At 49.3% G+C, this 23,396-nt stretch overlaps 8 protein-coding genes across 8 annotated transcripts; 4 read left to right on the forward strand and 4 right to left on the reverse strand.

Annotated features, from left to right (window-relative positions):
• Positions 1-1,545: 1,545 nt before the first annotated feature.
• BKA67DRAFT_564576 (Sec63 Brl domain-containing protein) lies at positions 1,546-4,328 on the reverse strand. Its single transcript, XM_046102755.1, has 3 exons — positions 3,825-4,328; positions 2,203-3,762; positions 1,546-2,148 (listed from the first exon to the last, which is right to left on the reverse strand). The coding sequence occupies exons 1-3, from the start codon at positions 4,138-4,140 to the stop codon at positions 1,994-1,996; spliced, it is 2,031 nt and encodes a 676-aa protein (XP_045958534.1). The 5' UTR covers positions 4,141-4,328; the 3' UTR covers positions 1,546-1,993.
• Positions 4,329-5,162: 834 nt separating this feature from the next.
• On the reverse strand, positions 5,163-7,580 carry BKA67DRAFT_592480 (uncharacterized protein; the record flags this gene model as incomplete). The annotated part of the gene is made up of 3 exons (XM_046104839.1): positions 5,163-6,220; positions 6,276-7,064; positions 7,538-7,580. 3 exons carry the CDS (start codon positions 7,578-7,580, stop codon positions 5,163-5,165), a joined length of 1,890 nt encoding a protein of 629 aa, XP_045958535.1.
• Positions 7,581-7,959: 379 nt separating this feature from the next.
• On the forward strand, positions 7,960-8,689 carry BKA67DRAFT_658575 (uncharacterized protein; the record flags this gene model as incomplete). The annotated part of the gene is made up of 2 exons (XM_046107299.1): positions 7,960-8,046; positions 8,099-8,689. The coding sequence occupies 2 exons, from the start codon at positions 7,960-7,962 to the stop codon at positions 8,687-8,689; spliced, it is 678 nt and encodes a 225-aa protein (XP_045958536.1).
• Positions 8,690-8,909: 220 nt separating this feature from the next.
• Positions 8,910-9,998, reverse strand: BKA67DRAFT_535597 (uncharacterized protein; the record flags this gene model as incomplete). Its single annotated transcript, XM_046100040.1, has 1 exon — positions 8,910-9,998. The coding sequence occupies one exon, from the start codon at positions 9,996-9,998 to the stop codon at positions 8,910-8,912; it is 1,089 nt and encodes a 362-aa protein (XP_045958537.1).
• A 636-nt stretch (positions 9,999-10,634) lies between these two features.
• BKA67DRAFT_535598 (uncharacterized protein) lies at positions 10,635-12,103 on the reverse strand (the record flags this gene model as incomplete). The annotated part of the gene is made up of 4 exons (XM_046100041.1): positions 10,635-11,398; positions 11,465-11,636; positions 11,687-11,920; positions 12,071-12,103. 4 exons carry the CDS (start codon positions 12,101-12,103, stop codon positions 10,635-10,637), a joined length of 1,203 nt encoding a protein of 400 aa, XP_045958538.1.
• A 1,532-nt stretch (positions 12,104-13,635) lies between these two features.
• On the forward strand, positions 13,636-14,880 carry BKA67DRAFT_273929 (GPR1/FUN34/yaaH family-domain-containing protein). The gene is made up of 5 exons (XM_046095898.1): positions 13,636-14,004; positions 14,064-14,259; positions 14,313-14,423; positions 14,475-14,676; positions 14,724-14,880. The coding sequence occupies exons 1-5, from the start codon at positions 13,861-13,863 to the stop codon at positions 14,818-14,820; spliced, it is 750 nt and encodes a 249-aa protein (XP_045958539.1). The 5' UTR covers positions 13,636-13,860; the 3' UTR covers positions 14,821-14,880.
• A 641-nt stretch (positions 14,881-15,521) lies between these two features.
• On the forward strand, positions 15,522-16,989 carry BKA67DRAFT_517454 (acyl-CoA dehydrogenase/oxidase; the record flags this gene model as incomplete). Its single annotated transcript, XM_046097909.1, has 4 exons — positions 15,522-15,823; positions 15,876-16,349; positions 16,406-16,514; positions 16,585-16,989. 4 exons carry the CDS (start codon positions 15,522-15,524, stop codon positions 16,987-16,989), a joined length of 1,290 nt encoding a protein of 429 aa, XP_045958540.1.
• A 3,855-nt stretch (positions 16,990-20,844) lies between these two features.
• On the forward strand, positions 20,845-22,807 carry BKA67DRAFT_564593 (uncharacterized protein). The gene is made up of 2 exons (XM_046102756.1): positions 20,845-21,168; positions 21,220-22,807. Exons 1-2 carry the CDS (start codon positions 21,020-21,022, stop codon positions 22,421-22,423), a joined length of 1,353 nt encoding a protein of 450 aa, XP_045958541.1. The 5' UTR covers positions 20,845-21,019; the 3' UTR covers positions 22,424-22,807.
• Positions 22,808-23,396: the final 589 nt, after the last annotated feature.

A 23,396-nucleotide genomic window follows, 5' to 3' on the forward strand; every position in this document is an offset into this window, starting at 1 on the left:
TCCTGAACACTGACAGCGAGCTTGTCGTCTCTGGCTACCCTCTCGAAGAAAGTAGAATCGTCTGCTGTTGCCATTGAAAATGCCCACAAGTTTGTAAAGTATCGGCTCAACAGTAAACTTTACTGACTGGCAAGTGCGAATGAGCTGAGCAAAGTTTCTGGTGGCGATCACCCTCAACGTGGGTGAACACTTGGTACAAGAACTCAAGTGGTAGTTGTGAGCCCATGATGATGCTGTGTTGCGGTTGTATGAATGTTGTGGTTTTAAAGGGCTAGATTGCTCATTGGCAACACTAAGTGCTTCGGAAGGAGCCCGTAGAGTATCAGACGGGATGCGATGTCCGTGGGTGGAGGTGGAACTCGATGTTGTGATTAATTGTTTGAAAAACGAGAACGGAAAGCTTGGGAATTTCCATGCATTCAAAATAGTGTCAATAAACAATCGTGACTGTTCGCTGGCTACTGGTTCCCTTGATGTGGTTTCTGGGAAAGAGCGATGGAATCATAAAGCATGCTGTAAAAATATTTTTCGAAGTAATTCTTTTCTCACATGACTTCAAACTGGAAGGAGCAAAATGCAACATCTGAAATAAACAGATAGCACTAGAGGTCAATATTAAAAAAATAGTTGAAGAAAAAGAAAAGTCAAAAAGGTGTTGTCCCCAACTCAGTTGAACTGAACTGGGCACCTTTGGGAGTTGAAACCCAACCAGGAGCCGCCCATGGGTGCGAGCACCCCAAACTACCACTGCGCCACGATGAATGGGGCCAAGGCCCCAGGGCATTCAGTGTTCCCACGCCGGGGACTGGTTGGAAACGGTTGAATTATCTTACAATATGTAACTAGGTATCTCCCTGCCTTGAGTGTACCGTACCCAGGTAGCACGTCGACCCAGCCTGCTGCTTATGGGGTTGGCCAGAGCAACGACCAGTTCCACTATGGGTATTATCTACTCTATACGCAGAGCACACTGATATTCTATCAAGCAGCTGCCTATTACATTTCGAGGCTGATGGGGTGGTTGACCTTGTCGAAGATATTTACGACATTGCCCTTCCCGGCAACATAATGAACAAACGCGGTTCCGTGAGTATAGCTTTAGAGTGACATGAAATTGGTCTCGATTACCATGATAGCCTCTTTAACAGAAACGATTTAATGCTTCCGACGAGATTTGTCGTTGGATAATTGCTGCTATCACTACGAAGACCAGATATGCTCAATTATCAGTGGATATTACGATGATACTGCCACCTTTGCTTGCTGGAGTTTGTATTGAGCGAAGCTCCATGAGCCGTTTAGTGGTTCGATTTACGATGAATAATTTGGTCAGGTTTCTCTTGGTGTGATGACCAGTGGGAGCTTGTTCAAAATGACACTATGGTAACAGAGGTGATAAGATTGTGTGCCTCTGTAGAACTTGATCGCTTCAATTTGGAAGGGCCGAATCCAATAGGTATTGTTCATTTGCGTGATCGCGATTTCTCTGGGATGATCTGAGAGGAAATGCTGGAAAGGGGGAGAAAAGAAAGGCTGTTGCTAATTGTTCTGTCTAACACGCCAATGTTTGAAAGAATTCTATCCCGCCATATAGACATTCTGGAAACAGGGTTAGTTAGCTGGACTATTGTACAATCCTCTTCACGCTTTCGAGTTGGCGCATAACCTGTTTTTGGTAGACGGGCCTGGCATGTGAACTTCACATATCGTCAAAATAGGTGGACCGCCGGACGCTGCGTTTATTGGAATACCTACGTCGTCTACCATCTATAACAGAACGACAGTGCAGTTGGTTCCCTTCATCACTGAAGTCGCATCATGCGATGGCATACGATGCTCAATTCAAGGCTAGGCCATGCATTCATTACCAAAACGTCTATTTTCACTGTCCTGTCATATGCAGGTACCAAAGAGGAATACCGAAGCAGGTGCTCCACCGCTAACGCCACTGACGCCGTGTTCCCATGCAGCCATTTAATATACAACCATCAACTCACGACTCATCTTCCGTGTCGGTGTTGGTTTCGTCGGTATCATCCTCTTCCTCATCTGTTCCACTTTCCTCATCTTCTGACGAGTCCGCTGCTTTTCTGGGCTTGGTAGGTGCTCCATTTCCACGGAGAACATTCATCTGGCCTGCAAGCGAATCTATGGATGTGTTAGCTTAAGTTCAAATGTTGGCATGATGATAGTGATAAGTACCTTCTTCTGGTTCGCTGATGTCGTCCTCCTCAGCAGCCTCGGTAGCCTTAGCTGCGTCATCAACCACCAAAGTGACCTCGAGCTTGGTGTCGAATCCAACATATGCGTCACAAATCACGTGCATGACGAAGGTGTAGTGACCAGGTCCAGGAGGTGCCGCGAATTGTGCCTTGAGAGTTTGCATGTTGAAAGTGGGCTTGCCGTCGGCGTCGAAGATGGGTTTGTCGAAGGTGGTGAATGTGAAAGGGGGAACTGCCATCTTTCCTTGCTTGCTATCTGTCAAGAAGATATGCCATCTGGGAGAGTGGTTACGAGCAAAACGAGGAGCGAAGGTAAGGGGTGGGAGAACTCGGTCGCCTTCCTCATCCTTTTTCAAGGCCTTCAAGTCACCCTCCGCGGGATCGGGGTCCTCGAGATCCGCCTCCTTGATGGCAGGTACATTCGTGCTGCCAGGAGGGATGATACGGCCCTTGACAACCAAGCTAACCAAGGACGAGGGAATGATGTACTTCTCGCCGGTGACCTTGAAGAAAGCCTTAGCAACAGCAAGGCGGGGAAGTTGAGTGGCGACATGAACGGCTTCCGTGTACTGATCGGCCGAAAGCAGACCCTTGCCCACGACAAGACCACGTCGTTGTGCGTCGGGTTGATCCATGAACTGTTGGACAGTCAGGTGTGTTTTCGAGCCACCTTCAGCAGCAGAGACGACCTCGGGAGTGAAGTGAGGCAGTTGCAGTAAAGGTGAGGCCTTCGGGGGTATTGCCTGAATAAGTCGTTGGGTGGTGGTGTAGGAAGAAAGAATGGCCTTGGTGTTACCGTAGGCCAGAGCGATGGCGTTGTAAGATTGTGCCAGAGCGACAGCAATAGGGGCGACCATATACTTGGCGTTCTCAAGAGGCTTGTCGTCAAGATCGACACGTCCAATGTATGCCCAAAGAAGTGCAAGCACCTTCCTTCTCACACCATCGAGACTCTCGAGCTTCTCTTGATCCTTGGCAGAGAGAACACCGGCAGCCTGAACCCTTGATTCAATCTTTGACAAGCCAGAGTCGGCGGTGTGGCCCTTCAGCCTCTCCTCAAACTCCTTGCCGGTGCTTAGAGCTGAGATCAGACGGCCCTCCTCATCACTGTCCTCGTATTCGCGGAACAGGCGACCGGCGCTTTCGATAAGGACGCCCTCCTTGGACATTCGCTGCGTGCCGTACCACCATGAGCCGACCATCCATGGGAGTAGAACGCCCAGCAGGAGTCCGTAGACGAGGATGATGTATTTGCCATTCCCGTCAGATACAATGAACTTGGGCAGGGCGATACCAATGCTGAAACCTTGCTTGCCGTCAGGGTGGCCATACTGGATGTAGTTGTTGCGGACTTCCTCATCGGTGAGTGCCTGGTAGGCCTTGGTGAGGTCGACGTAGTAGTCGTTGAGGGACTCGATGGTCTCGTTCTTGGCGGGGTCCGGTCTGATCTTGTCAGGGTGGAATTTGAGGGACAATCTCTTGTAGTGAGACTTGATCTGCTTCTCATTATAGTCGTCGGGTATTCCGAGAATGTCGTAAGCTAATCGGCATGGGTTAGACAGGCATGCAGCTGGTGGATTTGTGTGTCTGGGCTGTACGTACGATTCCATATCTTGGCGACAGTGGCCTGAGTCGTCAGGACAAGGTAGAGGTTGAGGCCCATGAAGGCCCAGCCGAAAAGGACGGCAATGGCGCGCTTGACCTTGCGCTGCTTGCGCCTCTGGGAAGCGCGTTGCGCATCGACGACCTCGTGGTGCTCCGACCTGTAGTCGCTCTTTATCCGGGGGGCGAGTGCGGCGGCATCTGTGCTCGGTCGCAGGAGGCTGTAAGTGAGCGGCAGGGTGACGACGGCAGTGATTGTGAAGAGAAAGAAAGGGTAGAACGTGCCATGCTCGTCGTAGCTGTAGTCGGACGACATGATGGGCGAATTGGTGGTGTTGTGCGGATTAGTTGTCTTGTTGAAGCCCACTCCCTCTGCTGGGTAGCAGCACGTTACTGAAATACCTTACGTCGCCGCAATTAATCAAGCTACGTATTCTTCGTAGTAGCGTGGCGCCTATTCTCCGAAACTTCTCCAAACCGCACTGCTGAATGCTGAATCACGACGTGGCCTTCTAAAATTGAATGGCTCCAGGTAAAACAATAATCCGGTTAAGCTTACCCGCGCCAGGCCCACAGCCTATAACAATAAAGTTGTTCGAGGTATGTACCTAGGTTAGGTTACCTATTCTTAGCCCAGAGGCCCCACACATCAGTGGCTTTCTGGGGAACGGTGGATCAAGCCTGCCGAGGTATGCACGGAGTAACTTACATGGCAAGGTTTATTGAGTTTTGCACATACCATCCGTGGACTATGTAGGCATTCAAAGCGACTCCGTACGTGGATGCTGAGTAAACTCGCACTATTCCATGTGTGCCATGTGATTCACTCCACACATCTTTGACGAGGGTTGGACTGAATCGAGTACCCAAGCACGCATTATTCATGCTCCTTCTTGGTGTGGCATTTGTAGGCGGCGCTGAGCTGTAGGATGGGACTGACGGTAGCCTCATTCGCAAATCCGGGCCATTTTGTGTGCTGGCTCAGCCAGAGCATAGCCGCCAAGCAGCTGGCTCGCTTGATAATAGGGGCGACGATGAAGCAACGGCGACACAAGTGCTTTCAGGCTCCAGCCAGCAAGACGTCAGGTTTATTGAGCGCCGATGCATCATTAAGAACGAGGCTGCGGAAACACAAGTGCTTTCGGGCTTCGACCAACATGATATCGGGTTTGACAATCAGTAGTCATGGCTCAGGGACAGCAGATGAGGTTGAGGAATGCGATATCTGCTTCAGAAGATGAGGGTGTACTGCGGTAACAATTGAAAGCCTGTTCGTAATGCCGATTCATTGAGGCACACTCGGATAATGAACTAGTAGAATGCTCTATAGTAGGAACTCTAGCAAACTCTGACGCCGCAGACCTCAACAGCTTTGCCTTGGATGTACGCTCTCCTGCCAAAATACACATCAGTAGCCGCCTTTACAAATTCGGCATCACTGTGGCTCCATCTGTCCAGACCCATGGACTTGATTTCTTCAGGATTGATCCGTATGCCTCTGACATCATACTCGTCTTCATGGTCCCCTGGGACCAATGTGTCGACATCATCATTGTTCTCTGACTCGTCTTCATCTGCGCTCTCTACGATATCAGCCAACGCGGTCAATACTTGTGAAGTAAGACGATGGAAATAAGCGATGATGGCCAGTTCGCTTCTTGCCTCATCGGCGGGAAGCGAGCTGGTAGGCGCTCCTGTTGAAGATCGTCTCCTCAACGACCCAGTGGAAGATGACATATGTAGCGACATGTTTGAATGCGAAATGTCAGCAAGTAGCGAGGCATCATGCAATGCCTCTTCAGATTCTTCAGATCGGGCTTGTTCGCCAGCAGACGCCCACCACATGAAGCCGTTGTAGGCAAGTGCCGCCCATGACAGGGGCTCGACAATTTTCTCAGCCTCATCCAACAGTGGGTCGTCCTGGACCTGCTTCTGAGATTCCACAAGGACGCTCGGTGGCCTTTGTGACCCCGGGCTCTCCGCAGTGGCACTGTTGCTATTCTGTATCCTGAACAACCCAGTGCGAAGAGCTTTGTATCTGCGCATGTCTCGCTGTGTCGCTTTAATCTGTACTCCTCCAGGCAGTTCAACTGTCGGCCAAACATGCGTCTTAGCTGCATAAGCATGTGGCGGTGGCATAGTGATAAGCACATCCCACAAAGTGTCCTTCAAGGCTAGAATGCTATCGGTGGTGCAGGCGATCCAGCCGGAGCCCATCCCTGGCTCTTGGTCTGTTGCTTCAGCCGCCGAGGGCCTGTGTTTGGCATCTTCCGTTAGAAAAGGGATATCGTGGACTCCAATAGTGAACAGCGGCCGCAAGCGATGTGATGGACCGCCTTGGGGAAGAACCTCGTAGGTCGGTATTGGAATGTTAGAAAGAATTGAAATATTGTACACTGAGAACGCGTCAGAATCCAAGCTGAACTGGCATTGAACAGGTCAAGTACTTACCGAAATTACAGACTTCTTGCACTGGTGCGTGACATGAAATAAGGATGCGTTTGCGTAATAATGCAGCGCGATGGATAGGGAAGATGAGAGGTCCGAAGGTATCTAGCAGCGCGGTCAAGCTCCAAGCTGGATGATACGTAGAAAGCTTGTGCCCGGGAGCCAACAGTCCTGTTCCGTCTGAAGCGGACCTGTGCCGAGTAGTGCTCTGCTTCTTTGGTGGTTTGGGTTGCTCCTGAAAGGTGACAGTGGAAGGCTCCGGAGAATCCTTGGACGTGGTGAGCTCTTGCTGGATCGAGTCATCGCCTGCGCGGTTCTTGTTCCAATATTGCTCTAGTATGCTTGTGTCCTTGTCGCTGAGAACCATCTTTGATGCAATCTCCTTTAATCCTTCCGCGTGCCTCCAAGCACGGCCGAGTCTCCCGTAGCTCAAGGGTACTAGGACGCCGACGGCTAGCATGCACGCATTCCTTGCCTCGGTATCTTCGACGGGGGCATTGACAAACGCACTGAGGCCGGCATAGCCGTCGTGCACAAAGTATATGAGGTCGTCTTTGACGGTGTGTAGCCCCGATGGTAGCGACTTGTATTCGACAGTCCCCTCTAGCTCGATGCCCGGCTGCGCGGCCTTCCATGTCAACGTGTAGCCGGCCTTGACGTCGAACTTGATAAGAAACAATGCAGAGATGGGCGGCAGGTCGAGCTGAGACGCGGCAAGCGATGTGCCTGTCGTCAAACCGGCGCCCGTGCCGGGGCTTCGGGGAGGTAGCCGGACATGCAGCTCCGGTTGGCCTCGGCGGGAGGCAGCCATCATGCAGGGCTTGTTGTCTTCAATTAGGCCAGCGCATCATATGGCTGAGGGCCGTTGATCGCAGTGCCAGTTGTGAGGCAGCAGAACGATTACAGAGGAGCAGGTCGCAGTTGACGGTCGTAATCAGCAGGCTGTTGAGCTTCAAGAGGTGGACCGGTTTCACCCTGGGCTAGGGGTGGGTAAGATCGGGGCGGCTCGTTCCCTAACGCTCAAGGTGGCATCGCAAACCATTGCGCCGAGGGTCGACACGTGACTGTTGAAAGCAACCACAACGGACTGTTTTGTTAAGAAGTCTTCACCATCGTGCGATAGCAATTACAATTGCAACTCTATTGATTGTGCATCGTCTCGCTTCAGCTCATTTGAATGTCGAGTAGTGACCATTTCAAACCCAACATCTAAGCCTTAAAGGAGCTGAAGCAACCGTACGGTGGCTACTTGAGTTAGTTCATACACAAACAGCCACTAGCAATGCAACGACGTTTGTGTCCATTCATTATCCGGGTTGTATTGAAGTACCGAACAGCTCCAAAGGACAAAGACGGAGGCTTGTGGCATGAGTGCAATCATTGGAGCTTTCTCTCCGTGAGCCGCGGGAAGATTTGCTGCGGGGCTTATGTCGTAATGACATCAGAAATCACTCATTGATGCATCGTACAGAGTCACAGAATCGTCCCTAGCGCTTTGGGTCTACTGTGTAGATTATAAGGTCCTGGAACGGCAGGACGGTATACCCTGTGGGCCCGTGTCTGAAGACCATACTGACAAATATTCATGTACAACTCCTAATTCTCTCTCGATATAAATTCTGCTCAAACAAGTATTGAGGGCTTAGTCGTAAATCAAAAGCATCTTCATTTATACAACTCCAACATCATGGCCTTTTGTCACCCCCGAGACGTTCCCGGCGGCCCAGTGCCGGCAAAAGACCAGCTACTCGAAACCGGAGCCGGCCTGATGCAAGTATGCCGCAATTCCGACTTTACCATTTCATCATTGTTGACGTCAATTTCAGGACTTCCAACCTGTGAAGCAGATCTGCGCCCACTTGAACGCCTTCCACACCTATGCCGACGAACCTGGCCGGTTTGTAGAGGCGAACCATTATTGCACGCATCTGACCTCAGACATGCGACAATGTATCTTGTATGACGGTCCAGGTCCTGATGCCAAACTTATCGGAATCGAGTACATGGTTACTCCAAAGCTGTACGAAGAACTTCCCCAGGACGAGCGCAAGTACTGGCACTCGCATGTCTTTGAAGTCAAATCCGGAATGCTGATTATGCCCGGTCCTACGGCCCCGGGTCTGGCCACAGCCTGGGAGGCGGCGGAGAATGAGGAGATGAAGGAGGTCGTCCATCTGTACGGCAAGGTGTATCATCTGTGGCAGACAGATCGTGGCGACAAGCTGCCATTGGGTGAGCCAAAACTGATGACGAGTTTCACCAGCGAGGGTCAGTTCGATTTCGCGAAGGCAGTCGGAGACAGAGATAGACGGTTTGGTTCGGACTACAAGCGAAAGAGGGAGGCCAGGGCACATATCGAGGAGCCGAGAATTCATCCCGATGCTGACCAGGCTTGGAAACGGAGAAATTCCCTATGAAAGGAGACTGCTTGGGACTTTGCGTATTGAATGGCCAGTAAGGTGATCACTCTTTAGACTACCGCTTTTCAAATCCGAGTACAAAGTATCCACGTAATCAAGTACAGATTACACATGTCAATTATATTACTTCATAAGGATCTTGTTTCACCATCCTTCGAGCTCCGAAACATAGCAATACAAGTTCACAGTACTACAAAAGAACATGCCCTCTGAGCTCCTACTTCTCGCCAACCATGAACTTGCGAACATGGTTATAGGAGAACCGCCACTTCTCCCCTAAATTTCGCCTCGTCCTCATATATGGTGGCCCAGATGAGCTCAAAAGGAAGGCTTCCAGTCGCTGGATTTCACCATCATCGACCCCTTCTTCTACGACCCGGTCCAACTTCCCATCATCAAAAGCAATGGCGTGCCAAAACAATATACCCAGAAGCTGAGCTCGCTTGACATTCTCCGAAAATCTTAGGTCTCTCGATAGTTCTGGAACGAGTGATGATAGACATTTCCAGAACAGAACTCTTAGTTCTCGAGCTTCTGTATGATATTTGAAGCGGCCGTCGACTTCCTCGCCTAGCAGTTCCTCGAGTCCATACATACCCACGCCGAAAGGCAGCCACTCGGCTTCAGCCCAGTCGAGCAGACCCTTGACTCTCCCAGTATTTGGGCAAACCAGAACATTTGCAGGAATGAAGTCACCATGACTCATGACCCATGGTAGGTTCTCGATATCCTGCAAACTCTGATGAGCTATGTATACAAACCTCTTGAATTTCTCTGGGATGTTGGCCATTATGGCATCGATACGCCATCGCAACGACGACCCTACAAGCCTCTTCGCCGAGACCTGATTTTCTGATCTGCGATGCAGCCAGCTCGTCGCCTGGATCCGAGCAAAGTCTTGCACAACGTGGCGCCTGAGCGACCTGGTCCTGCCAGGGGAGCTAGACAACCGAAGATCTGACAACGATACACCCTCGAGTTTGGTCATGGCGTAGACCCGCAAATCGCTGTCCTCGAGCGCACCCAAGAACTTTGTCTCCGGGACTATGCCCCCAAAGATGCGACGTGCCGCCGCTATGATGTCCACATCGAGCCCATGGCCCGCTGGTCGGAACTGTACTATTCTGTCCCGCCCAACGATCATCGTATACGAACAATAACCTTGAAAGGGAACGGGCCTGCTCTCCTCTGATGGGAAATGCGTTTTCGCGAAAATGTCGCAGTCATCGCGGGTATTGGATGGAAGCTTGCATCGGGCAAAAAAGCTGCTCACTGAGACGCCGGAGTCTCTCTGATGAGCTGCCATTTCGCGAATCCCAGTATGGTACTATTTCATCTATTTCATGACAGCAGAACAACCTATCAGAAAAAGCAAGCTGGACAGTTATCTCGATTTCTTCTTCAACCACTAGCAGCATGATTAGCAGGTAAGAGCTATTCAGGTGTGGGGTAAGCAAGCCACCCGGTGACCTTCAAGTCGACCCTCCGGTATGCCCTTTTCGGCGGTTCGCATCGACCTTACTTGTTACACGGGTTGGAGCTAGTCCGGTGAACCGATGAACCGATAAACAGGTGATCCGCTTACTGCAGGTGTATTGGCTTAAAACAACATTGTCAGAAAAAGTTACCTGATGAATAGGCAAAGCTGGGTAGCGTGCCTGTTTATCTAGACTTGTAATCTACCACTATCATAACACGGAATATGAATAACGAGCAGCTAGAGTCTGTAGATAAACTATAATATCGAAATATCCCTGCTCTACTGGTGTGATATAAGACAATGTCGTTGATTCTGGACATGTCGTTGTTGGTAGAACTTGAGGCAATTTCATCAAGCTTTTGTGTCCACTAGTTGATCAAAAGGGATATATGGGGCTATAGAGCCATATTTAGTGCATTCGGAATCGGGCTATACTTATCTAGGAGCTACATACAACTGTCTTTAGCTTGAGAACTTGAAATTCTTGAAGCCTTCCTTGGCGGCCTTTTCCAAGACTCCCTTCCCGCAAGATAGCTTTTGAAGGTGCTTCTCAAACGGACCCAAATTTTCCTCGACAATTGCCGTTGTTGGTGGTTTCCCTACATCTGGGCCGGCATATTCCCAGACCCAGCGCGTTCGGTCATCAGCTGCAGCTGAAGCACCACTGGGTTGTCCTATTTTATCCGACTGGTTGGTCGGAGGACCCCAAGCTGCCTGTTCGGAGATGGGATCTAAGTAGTCAGCGGCCACTTGGCGAGGACGCCATAACTTAGTTAATGGGGGGCAATTCCATACCAAATCATCATTGACGGCTAAGCCTTGGCATGCAAGACGGACGCGAACGCTGCTGTGGATTCTTTCGTTGGTGTCCTCCAGGTATATATCTGTATCTCGACCAGTTGATGGATCAACCTTCTTACACATCCTAGGTGTACGCCGCCTTTTCGCTAATGTGAATCTGTGTATGCAGCTGCTCTCAGACTGTATCTTATGGAGACTCCATAGACGTACCAGATCGTTAGCCTGATGAATAGATTTCTCAGCCCAGAATGGTGGCTTTAGCATAGGCATATTGCTAGATTTGCAATAACAGAGACCACATCCTATGGCTTTCTTGTTTGCGTTGAGACCGAGGGACTTGTAGTAATCCATGCGTCGCTGAACCAATGCGTCTAAAATATGAGGGATAAATTCAACGCCAATGGAGGCCAGCTGGTCCATCATCCCTATGAGTCGAGGAACAGACAGAAATGGCAGGTACACAGATATGATGAGTTAAGGGAGTCACGTACATGCTAACGTAATATCAGCAATACCTTGGTCTTTGTGTCCGCCTCCAACGTTTGAGTGGTCTCCCGGAAACCAAACTTGGCGGAGGTCACTTTTCTCATCCGGCAGACGCTCCCAAACGGTAGGGCTGAATGGCCCGCGTACTTCATCCAACGACAATGCATGGAAAGCATGCTTGAAAGCAGGATTCAGTCTGGTGTTGTACCACGTGAACTCGTGAATACTTCGCTTGATGCCAATGCCCGTAAGAAACGGGATTTTAGGTATTCCGAGGCGTAAGCTTCCTGGATATTCTCTGCAACTCCGGTGCCGAAAGCACCACCAAACAGCTTGTCTCTGATACCCTTCCCACTCCCGACACCGTGATGATAGTAGATAATTTGGAACGTGCCATCACTGCATCGAAGGGCAAAGGAATGGGAGATTCGTAGGTATTCTAGTGGACCACAGTGGGCTCGCTACGGTATGTCAATGTTAATTTGACACCCAACAGGGACGGCGGAAATATTGTGATGGAGAAGGTGAAAGGATGCTGCAAGAAATCGCACGCGTCTTTACAAATCCCAACCAATGTCACACGAGCTGTTCTAGGTCCCGTCGCAGCATACGATGATGCGTTTCTTGCCCATTGCTGGCGCCATTGTACGAGAGAAAGAGTAGGGTGAAATTAAGGGTTCAATAAGGGTAACACTGCAAGGATATGAGTCGTAGAATGATGAAGGAGGACTACGTTAGATTTATCGCGTGGATTCGGTATGTATGTGAAGTCTATTTCGAATGGAAGGCAGGTCACAATTTACACATTAGACTAGCAGTTGCTTTTGCTGCAGGGAAATGTGGGGCTTGGAGGAACAATGGGCAGGTGAGCAGCGGCGCTTGTTGAAAGTACTTGGCAAGCCTGTGCATGCGAGATGCAAATTCCCACTATTGTGTAATTTAAACATCTCACGTTACAATCCTGACTATATATAGTCTTCAGTTCTATCCAATATTATATTGCCGGCGTTTCAGCCGCAATTGAACTAATATCTTATGGCTTTCGAGGTTACTCAATATATATATGGATTCTTGATTGAACATTTGCGGGCATTGTAAACTTCTGTGCTCACCACTTGGACCTAAAATCCTACAAGACTAAAAGGAATTTCACCTGATTGTCGCACTTCTAAACATCACCTTCTAAGCTCTTGAACGGTCTAGTGCTAACAAGAAACCTTTTGATATTCCCTAGGCTTAGGTGCCAACTTACAGGACATTAGCAGATAAATAACAATGTAACATATGAACGTAGGGACCATGTAATAGTACAGTGTATGGTCCTATGCACATCTCGGATAGTTGTGGGTCACCTTATCATCCAACATAATCGATATTCAGTTGGGCAAGGGATTACAAAAGTCTAAAAGAGATAACTCTCTTGCGGCAACGTCGAGACTTTGGGGCTCTTTCGACCAAACCTCTTATTCATTTATATCGAGGCTGCTGGGTATTAAGTTTGACGATGGTTTTTCCACGCGTTGACAAAACTCCCATGCTTGTTGCGGAAATGATGCTCTCTGGATGTGCACGTGTAAAGTATACTGTGATTTAGACCACGTGTAGACTAGTGTGTGTATCTCTGCACCGATGTTGAAAGTGTGACCTCAGGTCTACCGTTTTGAACAAAACCTTCGAGGAAAGACGTCTCTGTATGATATAGCTAGTTCAGGGGGTCGTGTATTGATACCTGATACTATCCAGCACTCGTCTCCACAACCACTGGCGCCAGGGCGCTTGCGCGGGGTTCTCGATGGTGCAATACAGTCCCCATATGTCATCGTTCTTGGATCATCAAATACAATCTGTGCTAAGATCTGGAAGTCGCTCTCGGCATTGGTTTCCTTCCACAGGTCACAAATGTAAGTGCCGGCATTACGGTGCCAGCTTTTTGAGCGTGAATTGGATATAAGCCCACCAGTCAGGGATCCAATCGCTCAAGGCTAGACAGCCCCGAACGCAACGTAGCGCAACACTTGAACAGTTGTGCGCTTTGGCAAACTCGATTGACCCTAATTATATTGCTCGAATATGCGATAGAAAATACGACATGACTGAGCTGTATGGTGCGATCGCTCAACGTGCATGCTCTCACTTGTGGCCACTAGCACCCCATAGATCAACTATCATGCATGGTGGCCGCCCCGATAAACTCGAGACGCTCGGAAGGAATTGCCAGTAAACTTAGCGATGATCACATAGTACTAGATCGATAGACGGGCGGTCAGTGCGCAGTGCATATAAACCTGTATGCTTGCTCACAGCCGGCCATCACGAACTTGCTGAGGCAAGACACGTCCACACTGGATTCGCCTTCTCTTCCTCCTAGTTCCCCCAAGGTCTCACCAGCAGCGTTGCAGTCATGTCAGGTTTCCAGCACTCAGATCTTCAAGATATAGGCTCCAAGGCCGCAGTATCTGAGAGCAGCGACGTGGAAAAGCAAGGGCTGGGGACAAACGCAAAGCCTCGGGCCATTCCTTCTCAGCCAAAAAGTCTTGGAGCAGGTGTGAGTATCTTATCGGACCTACTACGATGAACAGAGACGTCTCTAATGCCTCAAGAAAGACTGCACTTCCAATAGGCGTGTTTGCAACAACGTTGACCACACTATCACTGAGTTTGATGGAATGGCGTGGGGTGACTACTGACAATGTGTTCATCGCCAACTTCTTTTTTGCCGCTGCTTTTGGTTTGGTGGTCACCGCTCAATGGGAGTTAGCTATCGGAAATGGCTTCTCATATACGGTCTTCAGTGCTTTTGGTCAGTGCCTCTTACAATAATTCGTCACGCTCCGGCTAAAATTCCTGGAACAGGTCTTTTCTACGCAGGTTACGGGGCCATTTTAACGCCTGCATTTGGAGTTGCAGCTGCATACGGAGATGATGTTCAACAATACAACAATGCATTGGGCTTCTTCGTCATATGTATGCTGTTCCTGCTGTTCCCGTACGGACTTTTGGCTGACTTAATAGTAGTGTGGACAGTTTTCGTGCTCACTTTCCTGGTAGCTTCCCTGCCGACGAACTTGGTTTATATTTGGATATTCTTTACCGTTGACCTCGCCTTTCTTCTCATAGCTGCGAGCTATTTCGCTGCGGCAGACGGAAACCACACAGCCGCTATCGGGCTGAAAAAGGCGGGAGGAGTATTCTGCTTCTTAGCTGGCCTTGTTGGATGGTGAGTAGTGCTCTGTGGCCTTATTAAACTATGCTAACGGTTTCAAGGTATTTGACGTTCGCATTATTGCTCAAGGATTCGCTCATAGATCTTCCGTTAGGAGATACGTCAAGATATTTTGGCAAAGTAAAAAAGCATGATTAAATAAAATGATGCACACTTATGCAGACCTTGATAATAAATATGTAAATGTCATATCCTTAACGATTATCATAACGACTTCTTAATCAGGCAGCAACTGGTGCCAACCATTAAAGCTGAACTCTACTTTTGCCCCTTCACAATGCTTTAGAACCCACGTACCAGAACGACAGTAAGTCGGAAGTAATCAGCGTCGCTACGGGTCTCGCCATTGACGCATTTTGCAATTGTTGATCATAGAGGTTGACTAAATTGACTATTAGTAAGGCACGATATGGTGCCATCCTTAGCTCTGTTGACGTGCGTTCTATAGTCGACCCACTGCATCTGCCGAGAGTTCTCAGCCAATCAGCATTACCCTGGCGGACATGTTTTTGCATATGCAGCTCTATCTTGCACGAATCCGAAATACCAGAGTCATGTAGAGCCCTGCAATCCCCGCACGCTGCATTGCCTACCGCGATTTAGCTCTGTCTGTGCACCAGAGATCGCCGAAGCCTCACTAGAACGACATTTCCCAGCTGAAACGCGCAATCGATTCCACAAAATGAGCAGTCGATGGGGATGCCCAGAACTCCGGCTTCTTAAAGTCCAGCGCAAATCAATTTGCAGTCATTGTATCACTCCTCAATTCGTCCTTCGTTGACACAGCAAACCAAATTCTGCTCTCAAACCAGCAAAATCAATAAACACTAACGCTAATCATGGTCCAAGCAAAGCAATCAGTCTCAAGCACTGATCCAGAAGTGTACAACGAGTACGCTACGAAATGGTCGTCTTTACCCCAGGATGAAGCTGGCTGGCTCCAGAGGGCTCGGGAGGCAGCCGCAGTATTGGATCAAGATGCAGCCGCCAGGGAAAGGGAGAACAAAACCCCTCGAGCCGAAGTCCAGCTGCTGAAACACGCTGGATTGCTCAAAGTCCTCGGTCATAAGAAATATGGTGGCGGCGGTCAACCCTGGAGCGTCGGCTACAAGGCGATACGTGAGGTTGCCAAGGCAGATGGGTAAGTCAACACTTCCACCGTGATGTTCAAGGCGCTAAGTCGTTGTAAATAGCTCCATAGGCATGCTGCTAGGCTATCACCTGCTATGGTCAACCACGGCAAACGTGGTAGGGACGGAAGAACAAGCAGACCGGTTTCAGAAACTCATCCTCGAGAATAACTACTTCATCGGGGGTGCTGTCAACCCGCGCGATTCAGACCTCAAGATAACGTCTGATGGAGACCACATCGTTTTCAACGGTTCCAAGCACTTCAACACCGGAGGTGTTGTATCGGAATTAACGGTTTTGGAGGGCGTATTGGAGGGGACACAGGACCACATTTTTGCGTTCGTACTTACTGAGCAGGAGGGAATCAAATTCAAGTACAACTGGGACAATATCGGTCTCAGGTTGACAGAGTCCGGAGGCGTCACCATAGAAGATGTCAAGGTTCCATGGTCAGATGCGTTGGGCTGGGATGCTACAACGAAGAAACCGGACCAGTCTGTGCTCGGAATACCCTTTGCCGCTTTACTCTTGCCAACGTAAGTTGTGTCTCCCAACACCTTTTTGTTAATAGAATGGTTAACGACGCGCGTAGAATTCAGCTGGTTTTCAGCAACTTCTACCTAGGAATTGCACTTGGTGCATTAGAGCATGGCTCCAAGTATACAGTTTCCAACACGCGGGCCTGGCCATTTGGAGGTGATGTAAGTCACAAATTTCCTGAGCCGTGACTAAATCAACCTATGGGGCCAAATATATTGACATTTTTCGCAGAATAAGGAACAGGGAACAGATGAGTTCTACATCCTCTCCACATACGGTAACTTCTTGGCACATCTCCGCGCCGCGACAGCACTGGCAGACAAAGCTGGATCAGAAGTCGATACCGTATATGGCAAATACGGAACACAACGCTCTGGGCTTACGGCACGAGAGCGTGGTGAGCTTGCTGAATGGGTGGCTAGCGTCAAGGTGGTGACAACGGACACAGGTTTACGTGTTACGTCAGGTGTATTCGAGGTGACCGGGGCAAAGTCTACGGCGACAAATATCGGTTTGGATCGTTTCTGGAGGGATATCCGAACGCATACGCTGCATGATCCAGTATCGTACAAGAACCGGGAGCTTGGGCGTTATCAGCTGCTGGACGAGGTGCCTGAGCCAACCTGGTACACCTAAGTCAAAGCGACAGTGCGATAAAAAAACAATCACTGTCAGATGCCTCTTTAGATCTCCATAGAAATCTACCATAGTGCTCATCTTGTAACGCCGATTAGGTAATGTCACTGGGAGCACACATTCACAAGCCACAATAACTCGTACGGGGTTTAGAACTGTCTACAAGAAAGGCACTATCTGGAGAAAGACAGGCTTCATTCATTTGAACTTGCGAAAGTGTCACTAGTCCTCATACAGCACGGGTTTCGAGTGAATTTTGGAGTCTGGAGAGGTATGAAGTAAATGCTACAGGGTGGTGGATATTTACATTCTATTACAGAATGCGGTTTCGACCCATGTAAATGCCCTAACGTATCAAGACGGCGATACAATCTTTTCAATTCATGGTACTTCGTATTTTTGTTCCAGCGACAGATTATGACCCTGAGCCCCCCTAATAGAACAGTGGGATTAGGAATCGAGACCTGTGCGGATTTTAAGTTTGCCTGCTTCAAAATGTGCGAATCCGTAACCTCGGCTTCAGGCTTATTTCACTTTGAATATACATAACGACAATGAGCCCGAACTTAACAATGAGTCTAGCTCGTAACTGGGTACAGTTTCTCAGCAGTTACTGTGTCAGTAATGTGCCCTACACGGTGGAGAACGGACTTGTCCCAGCATGTTGGAGACAACCTAGTCGTAAGATCTACAAAAGTCGACTTAGCTTCAGGAACTGCTGTCTCCGGCAACCTAGTTACTTTTCATGGAAAAAATAGAACAAGCGCAGTGATTGTGAAATGCCTCGCCGCAACCGACCTCAGGCACTGTCTCTGTTCACAAAACCGCATTGGAGAAGTGTGAAAGGCTCCGGTGTAGTAGGACTGAGCCCAGATGCATAGACGAAAATCGAAGTTGTATTTGTATCGTCTATGAACTCACAGTGGTAAGACAGTTGTTTGCCGGAACTTGACTGGTACATGTCCTTGGACCTAGCGAGTAAGCTTTGCATTGGCCTTGACTGCCGTTTCGAAGATATACCCTAAGGGAGTGAAGGATTTCACTGAAGATGCTTTCACTCAAGAAAACAATGTTCAATGGTGTGCAACTATGGATACTGAGGAGCTCGTACCATGATATAGTGGAGCCCAGATACGTGTAGTAAAGATATCGATCTCAAGATTCGTGAGTTCAAGTTAACACAGTAACGGCAGGGAAAAAGGAAACATGCCGATGGGCGTAGTCTTATTGCGATCTTGAAGCATAAACCACGAGGCTGGGAAGCCGTCCCGTGTTTCTCAATTGAGACAACAATGCCAAAATCAGAGGCTCGTAAAACGAGGCATGATGATAGTTTGTACGTGGTGGGTAACGCAAACTCTAATTCGTTCCCTGGCGCGTGCCTCGATGAAGTTTCTCAGTGGGCGTTCACAAGTTGTGCAATATAGCACAAACAAGCAAGGGCGTAATGAGAAAGCCGTCCTTAAGCCTTCTATTTCTCTCGTTGCATTGCGAATGGGGTCTTGATTATGATGAACTTGTATGATGGGCCATTTCGTGATAGTCAAAGTTGGCAAGTACCTTGTTTACTTCAATGCAGTCTGCCAAGACAACGAAAGTTGAGTCAAGGACAAAAAACCACGCATGAAAACCACGCGCGAAAACCACGCCGAGGTTATTTCCTCCAACGTGACATGGTTCTGGAATTGTGATAGAAAAACTATTTATCGTCGTTCGATGCCGTTCCCTGCTTTTGATGCGCATGAGTTGCATCGAACCGAAGTGCAGGATCCCAGGATCCCGGCAGGCTAGGATAACACGACCGAGCGCCCGCTAGGCCGGTATTCCGAGTCTGCCGATTGTTGCCAACATCCCAGTATGTATCCGAGTTTGTTTATTGTGGCTTGACACCCTGATACGAGGAAGGAGATCGAGAAAGGCATCTGCAACAAACAAAACCCCCTGCTTGATTATCGCTATTAAAGATCGCGATAGTGGAGGAGTACCCATCATTGATAATGCGCGCAGCGACTAGTTATCCCCAGAAGGCAAACGAGGCCACTGAATAGTGGATGCTGAGATAAGAGACCATGCACAACTGACTGGGTACGACGGTAGTTGTGGATTGCCTTACGCTTAACTAAAAGCATCGTTCTCCTGGAAATGAATGAGCCACTGTCGTGTGATACGTAGGACATGGCTCGTCTGCGAGCTGGCAGAATCTCGTCGGCAGAAATTAATTAGGTTAAGTCACAACAGCATCGACGCATCAATATCGACCAACCAAAATGTTGCCCACCGACATCGCGGAGCCTAGCATTATTGTCTTGTCGAGGTTCAGAAAACCAATGTGCAGCATATGCAGTCAGGTGGCACGAGTCTCTCGTCGTTCCGCGCGGAAACCTCTTTGATGCGCTTAGTTCATGATGTATATCGGCCGACATCAAAACTCAAAGACCATGGGGCATGTCCACTAGTGAAAGATACTTCCCAAAACGAAACACGACCCAAAAACTACTTAGGCCACAAGAATGGGTTTGTGGATGAGGCTCACGCCAGCCGGTGTACTCAAGTGCCATGGAATCTAAACGACGTCAACTGGGTGGTGTGGGGTAGTGATTTAAGCTCGCCCTAAACAAGTTTCCTCGACAGAACGCACCTGACTGGGCGCGTTCCTGTCCCCTAGGCGGAACTTGGAGCAACTAACCGCACCTCGGGCATAACTCGCATACTAGTCAGGCTTAGCTGCCTCGGACACGAGCTTGCGTACTTCTTTAGCCTTGCTACATGCGTCCTATCTTTTGATTTTCCCTTCCTAATTCTTTTCTTGACGTGGTCTTCTTGTGAAGTCAATTATTTGATCTTCCAAGTCGCAAATCAACATCCGAGTTCATCATAGTAACATGATACGAGACACTGGCTCGTCTTATTTACGATGACCAAAGGTCGGCACAATGTTGGTAGTAGCAGTCCGGCCAACATGACACGAGTGACCAACGGATATCTATTGATGGCAACGTTACTGGGTGACGTAGGAACACACGAACCTAAGCTGACTGCGTCTTCCAATCGTGCAAATAGCGTTTGAAATTCTGAAAGTGCTGAAATATCCCGGCTATATCAAACTACACCATCGTAATACGCGATACTTCATGGCATCTCCCTCTTTGAGCGGTGAAAAGAAGTGGTCGCCGTCAGCATAATCCAAGGCAGGCGGGCCTTACATACAGGTTTGCCGTCATCCAGTTCAGTCAACTCAGTGTAAGCCGGGAAACCCCCCAGCCTTCGAATGACTGCAGAAGGTCACCCTACAAGGGTTGATCCTGGCGCACTTTGGCCTGACAACCAGCCTCTCCCTGCAGGTCGGTCGCTTTCTTGGCTTGCATAAGCGGACACTGGCATCTGGTTGGCTCTCTCAGACATCAACCTTATCCTTACCTTTCCGGTCCCACTGACATGGCACCTCTCAACTACACACGGGGAAGTGCAGTAACTACGCCAGAGCAAATCTCGCAGGTCTCCCAAGCGACCACCTGGTCGACCATACTTTTCCTGATCCATCCTCTCACCAGCCACGGGCACCCCTGTTTACCCCATACATGTCGGCCGATCAGATGCTTGGGATCCTCTCGTATCAGACCGGCTAGTCCTTGTAATAGTCAATATTCCAGTCCCTTTGCTGGCCTCCATCAGAAGCTAGACTAATGCAGGTTGCTGCAGCGTCACAAAAGACTGACAGGCGGTTGGACTATGACGAGGTGTCATGGCGTTTTCTCTTTCGCCGTTCGGCTGTCGTGCTCACTTGCATGAACGTGAGACGAAAGATAAAAGGCTGCCAACCATCCTGATTTTGAGACGCTCCCTCGAAAACCAACCCCAACTTCTATAAAATATCAGCTAATCGGTGATCTTTCGCTGCCGTCCTTGAAGTAACTCCTTCGTTCAAAGTTACTCTCATCCTTCGTTACGCGCACTTGTGATAAAAGTTCCCGCAGCTTTACACTTCTTCCGCTCTATCCCGTACTTCCCGTGCACAATAACCTCAGTCAAGATGAAGTCGGTTTACGCCATCCTGGCTCTGGCCGGCTCTGCTCTGGCAGGTGGATATGGTGGTAAGGATGGTGACAAGACTGTGACCGCTACCACCTACGAGACAACGACCGTTTGCCCTGTGACAAACACTGTCACCAAGGGAGGATCGTACGTATAGACTTGTGAATTAGTATTCAACTATTACTTACAAGGCTGCAGTACCTATGCTGAGACTACACTCACTACCTCCACCATCACTGTGACAAGCTGTGCAGGGGGCTACTGCGGAGGCGAGGTCACAACCACTCTCCCAGACAAGACTGTTGGAACAACAACTGAGGTTGATGTTACCTACACTACTGTTTGCCCCGTCACCGAGACGAAGACCGTTGGTGGCTCAACTGTCACCAATGTCTACACCGCTACCAGCACTTATATTGTCCAAGGAGAGTCCACTGTCTACATTACCAAGACCGGTCCTGCAGTGACCGTGCCCACCACAACTGAAGTTGCGGTCACTTACACCACTATTTGCGATGTGACTGAGACCAAGACCGTCGGTGGCTCAACTGTTTATGAGGTCCACACTGCTACCTCAACCTACGTCGTCAAGGGCGAGTCCACCCACTACATCACCGCAACCGGTCCAGCTGTGACAATCCCTACCACCACCGAGGTTGATGTGACTTACACCACTGTCTGCCCTGTCACTGAGACTGTCTCCGCTCCCGGCTCAACTTATACCAAGACCTACACCACCACCAGTGTCGTTGTCACCAAGATTGGAACCACAGTTTACGAGACCAAGAGTGGCCCTGCTGTTACCCAGACTACCGGTGCCATTGAATACACTACCTTGACCAGTCTGTGCCCTGTCACTGAGACCAAGACTATCGGTGGTTCTACAGTTGTCCTTACCTGGACTTCCACCTCCACCATCAAGACTGTTGTCCCCACAACCGCCACTGCTTACACTTCTTATGTTGTAACTCAGCACGTCTCTACTGAGGTCTTCACCACCGAGATCTCCCCCGAGACCACCTACACAACCGTCAGCGCCGGCAGCACCATCTACGTTACCAAGACCGGTACTGAGACTGTCACCTCCACAAAGGAATACACTAATGTTGAGACTGTCCCTGTCACCAAGACCACTGAGGTTGAGGTAACATACACTACTGAGGCTACTGCCGGCGAGACTGTCACTGCCTACCCTACCGTTTGGGTTACTCAGAGCGGTTCAACCGTCATCACCCAGTCGAAGGCTCCCACTACTGTCAGCTCCTACCACAGTGCTACTCTGCCCGCCACCTCTACCTCGGCCACGGCCCCTGTGACCGTTTCCACCGCACTCGCTGCCCATGTCACCCAGGCTGCTGGTGCCATGCTTGCTGGTGTTGCTGCCCTGATGGCAGTTTTGTAATCACCTGGAACACGGAATTACATATAATTTTTAATTTTCATGGCGGAAGCACAACTTTCGCATATATTTAATGACATTATGATCACGCTACGACATCAGAACGGCTTGGCATAGACACTCCTTTAGGAACAAAGAGATGGGACGGCGATTTGGTGATCATGGATGGAATTCTCCATGGGTCGGAACCGGAGTTGGGGTCGTATATAGGACATAGGAGTTTCCTTGGGAAAATCATAGCATTTAGGACGCTGAAAACTTGGCATGATCCCCGAATATTGGGTCTCATCTAGTAGTAGTTTCTAGTTTAGATAATTATTATTCATGTACATAGATCCACTTCAGAAGCCTCTCAAGAGGCTATATTAATCATGACTCATGCCACAACGTTTACAACATCAACATATGATCGTGGCCTTGTCAGCTGGAAAACAAGATTTCCCAGCGTTACATCGAACCAGGCTTCTAGGATCGTTGGGATGCGACCCCTCCCAGCCTGCCTATCGAATGCCGACAGCGCAGCGCAGCTTACCACCCCCGCGCGTCGATCTCACATCGTAATACGAGAACGATCACAGCACACCCTCACACCTTCTGCATAGTTCAGCCCGACTACTTCCAGCCAACCTTGTGGTGCCACTATAGCCCAAAGTACAGCCTAGGAAAACCACGCGCTTGCATTAGATCGCCTGACGAACAAGGGCGTCGATCTTTGTGTTTTATTTTTATTTTCGCATTGGAAATCTCGGGGCGTACAAGGTGCATACTCCGTAGTCTGCATTAACACGTGCAGTAGCGCGTAGAACCGTTTGGGCATCCTATCCGGCTAGCACCTAAATTATGTATTTACGTGCAGTAGAAAAGGGTTTTCTTGGCAACTTTACCCCTGCCTTAGGGACGTCATAACCTTAGGTTCTCTCCCAATACCGAAAGTGGTAATTCGAAGCAGACCAAAAGACAAACTACTAAAGTATAA

This window comes from Truncatella angustata (genome assembly GCF_020726525.1).
Source record: "Truncatella angustata strain MPI-SDFR-AT-0073 chromosome Unknown BKA67scaffold_4, whole genome shotgun sequence".
NCBI lineage: Eukaryota > Fungi > Ascomycota > Sordariomycetes > Amphisphaeriales > Sporocadaceae > Truncatella > Truncatella angustata.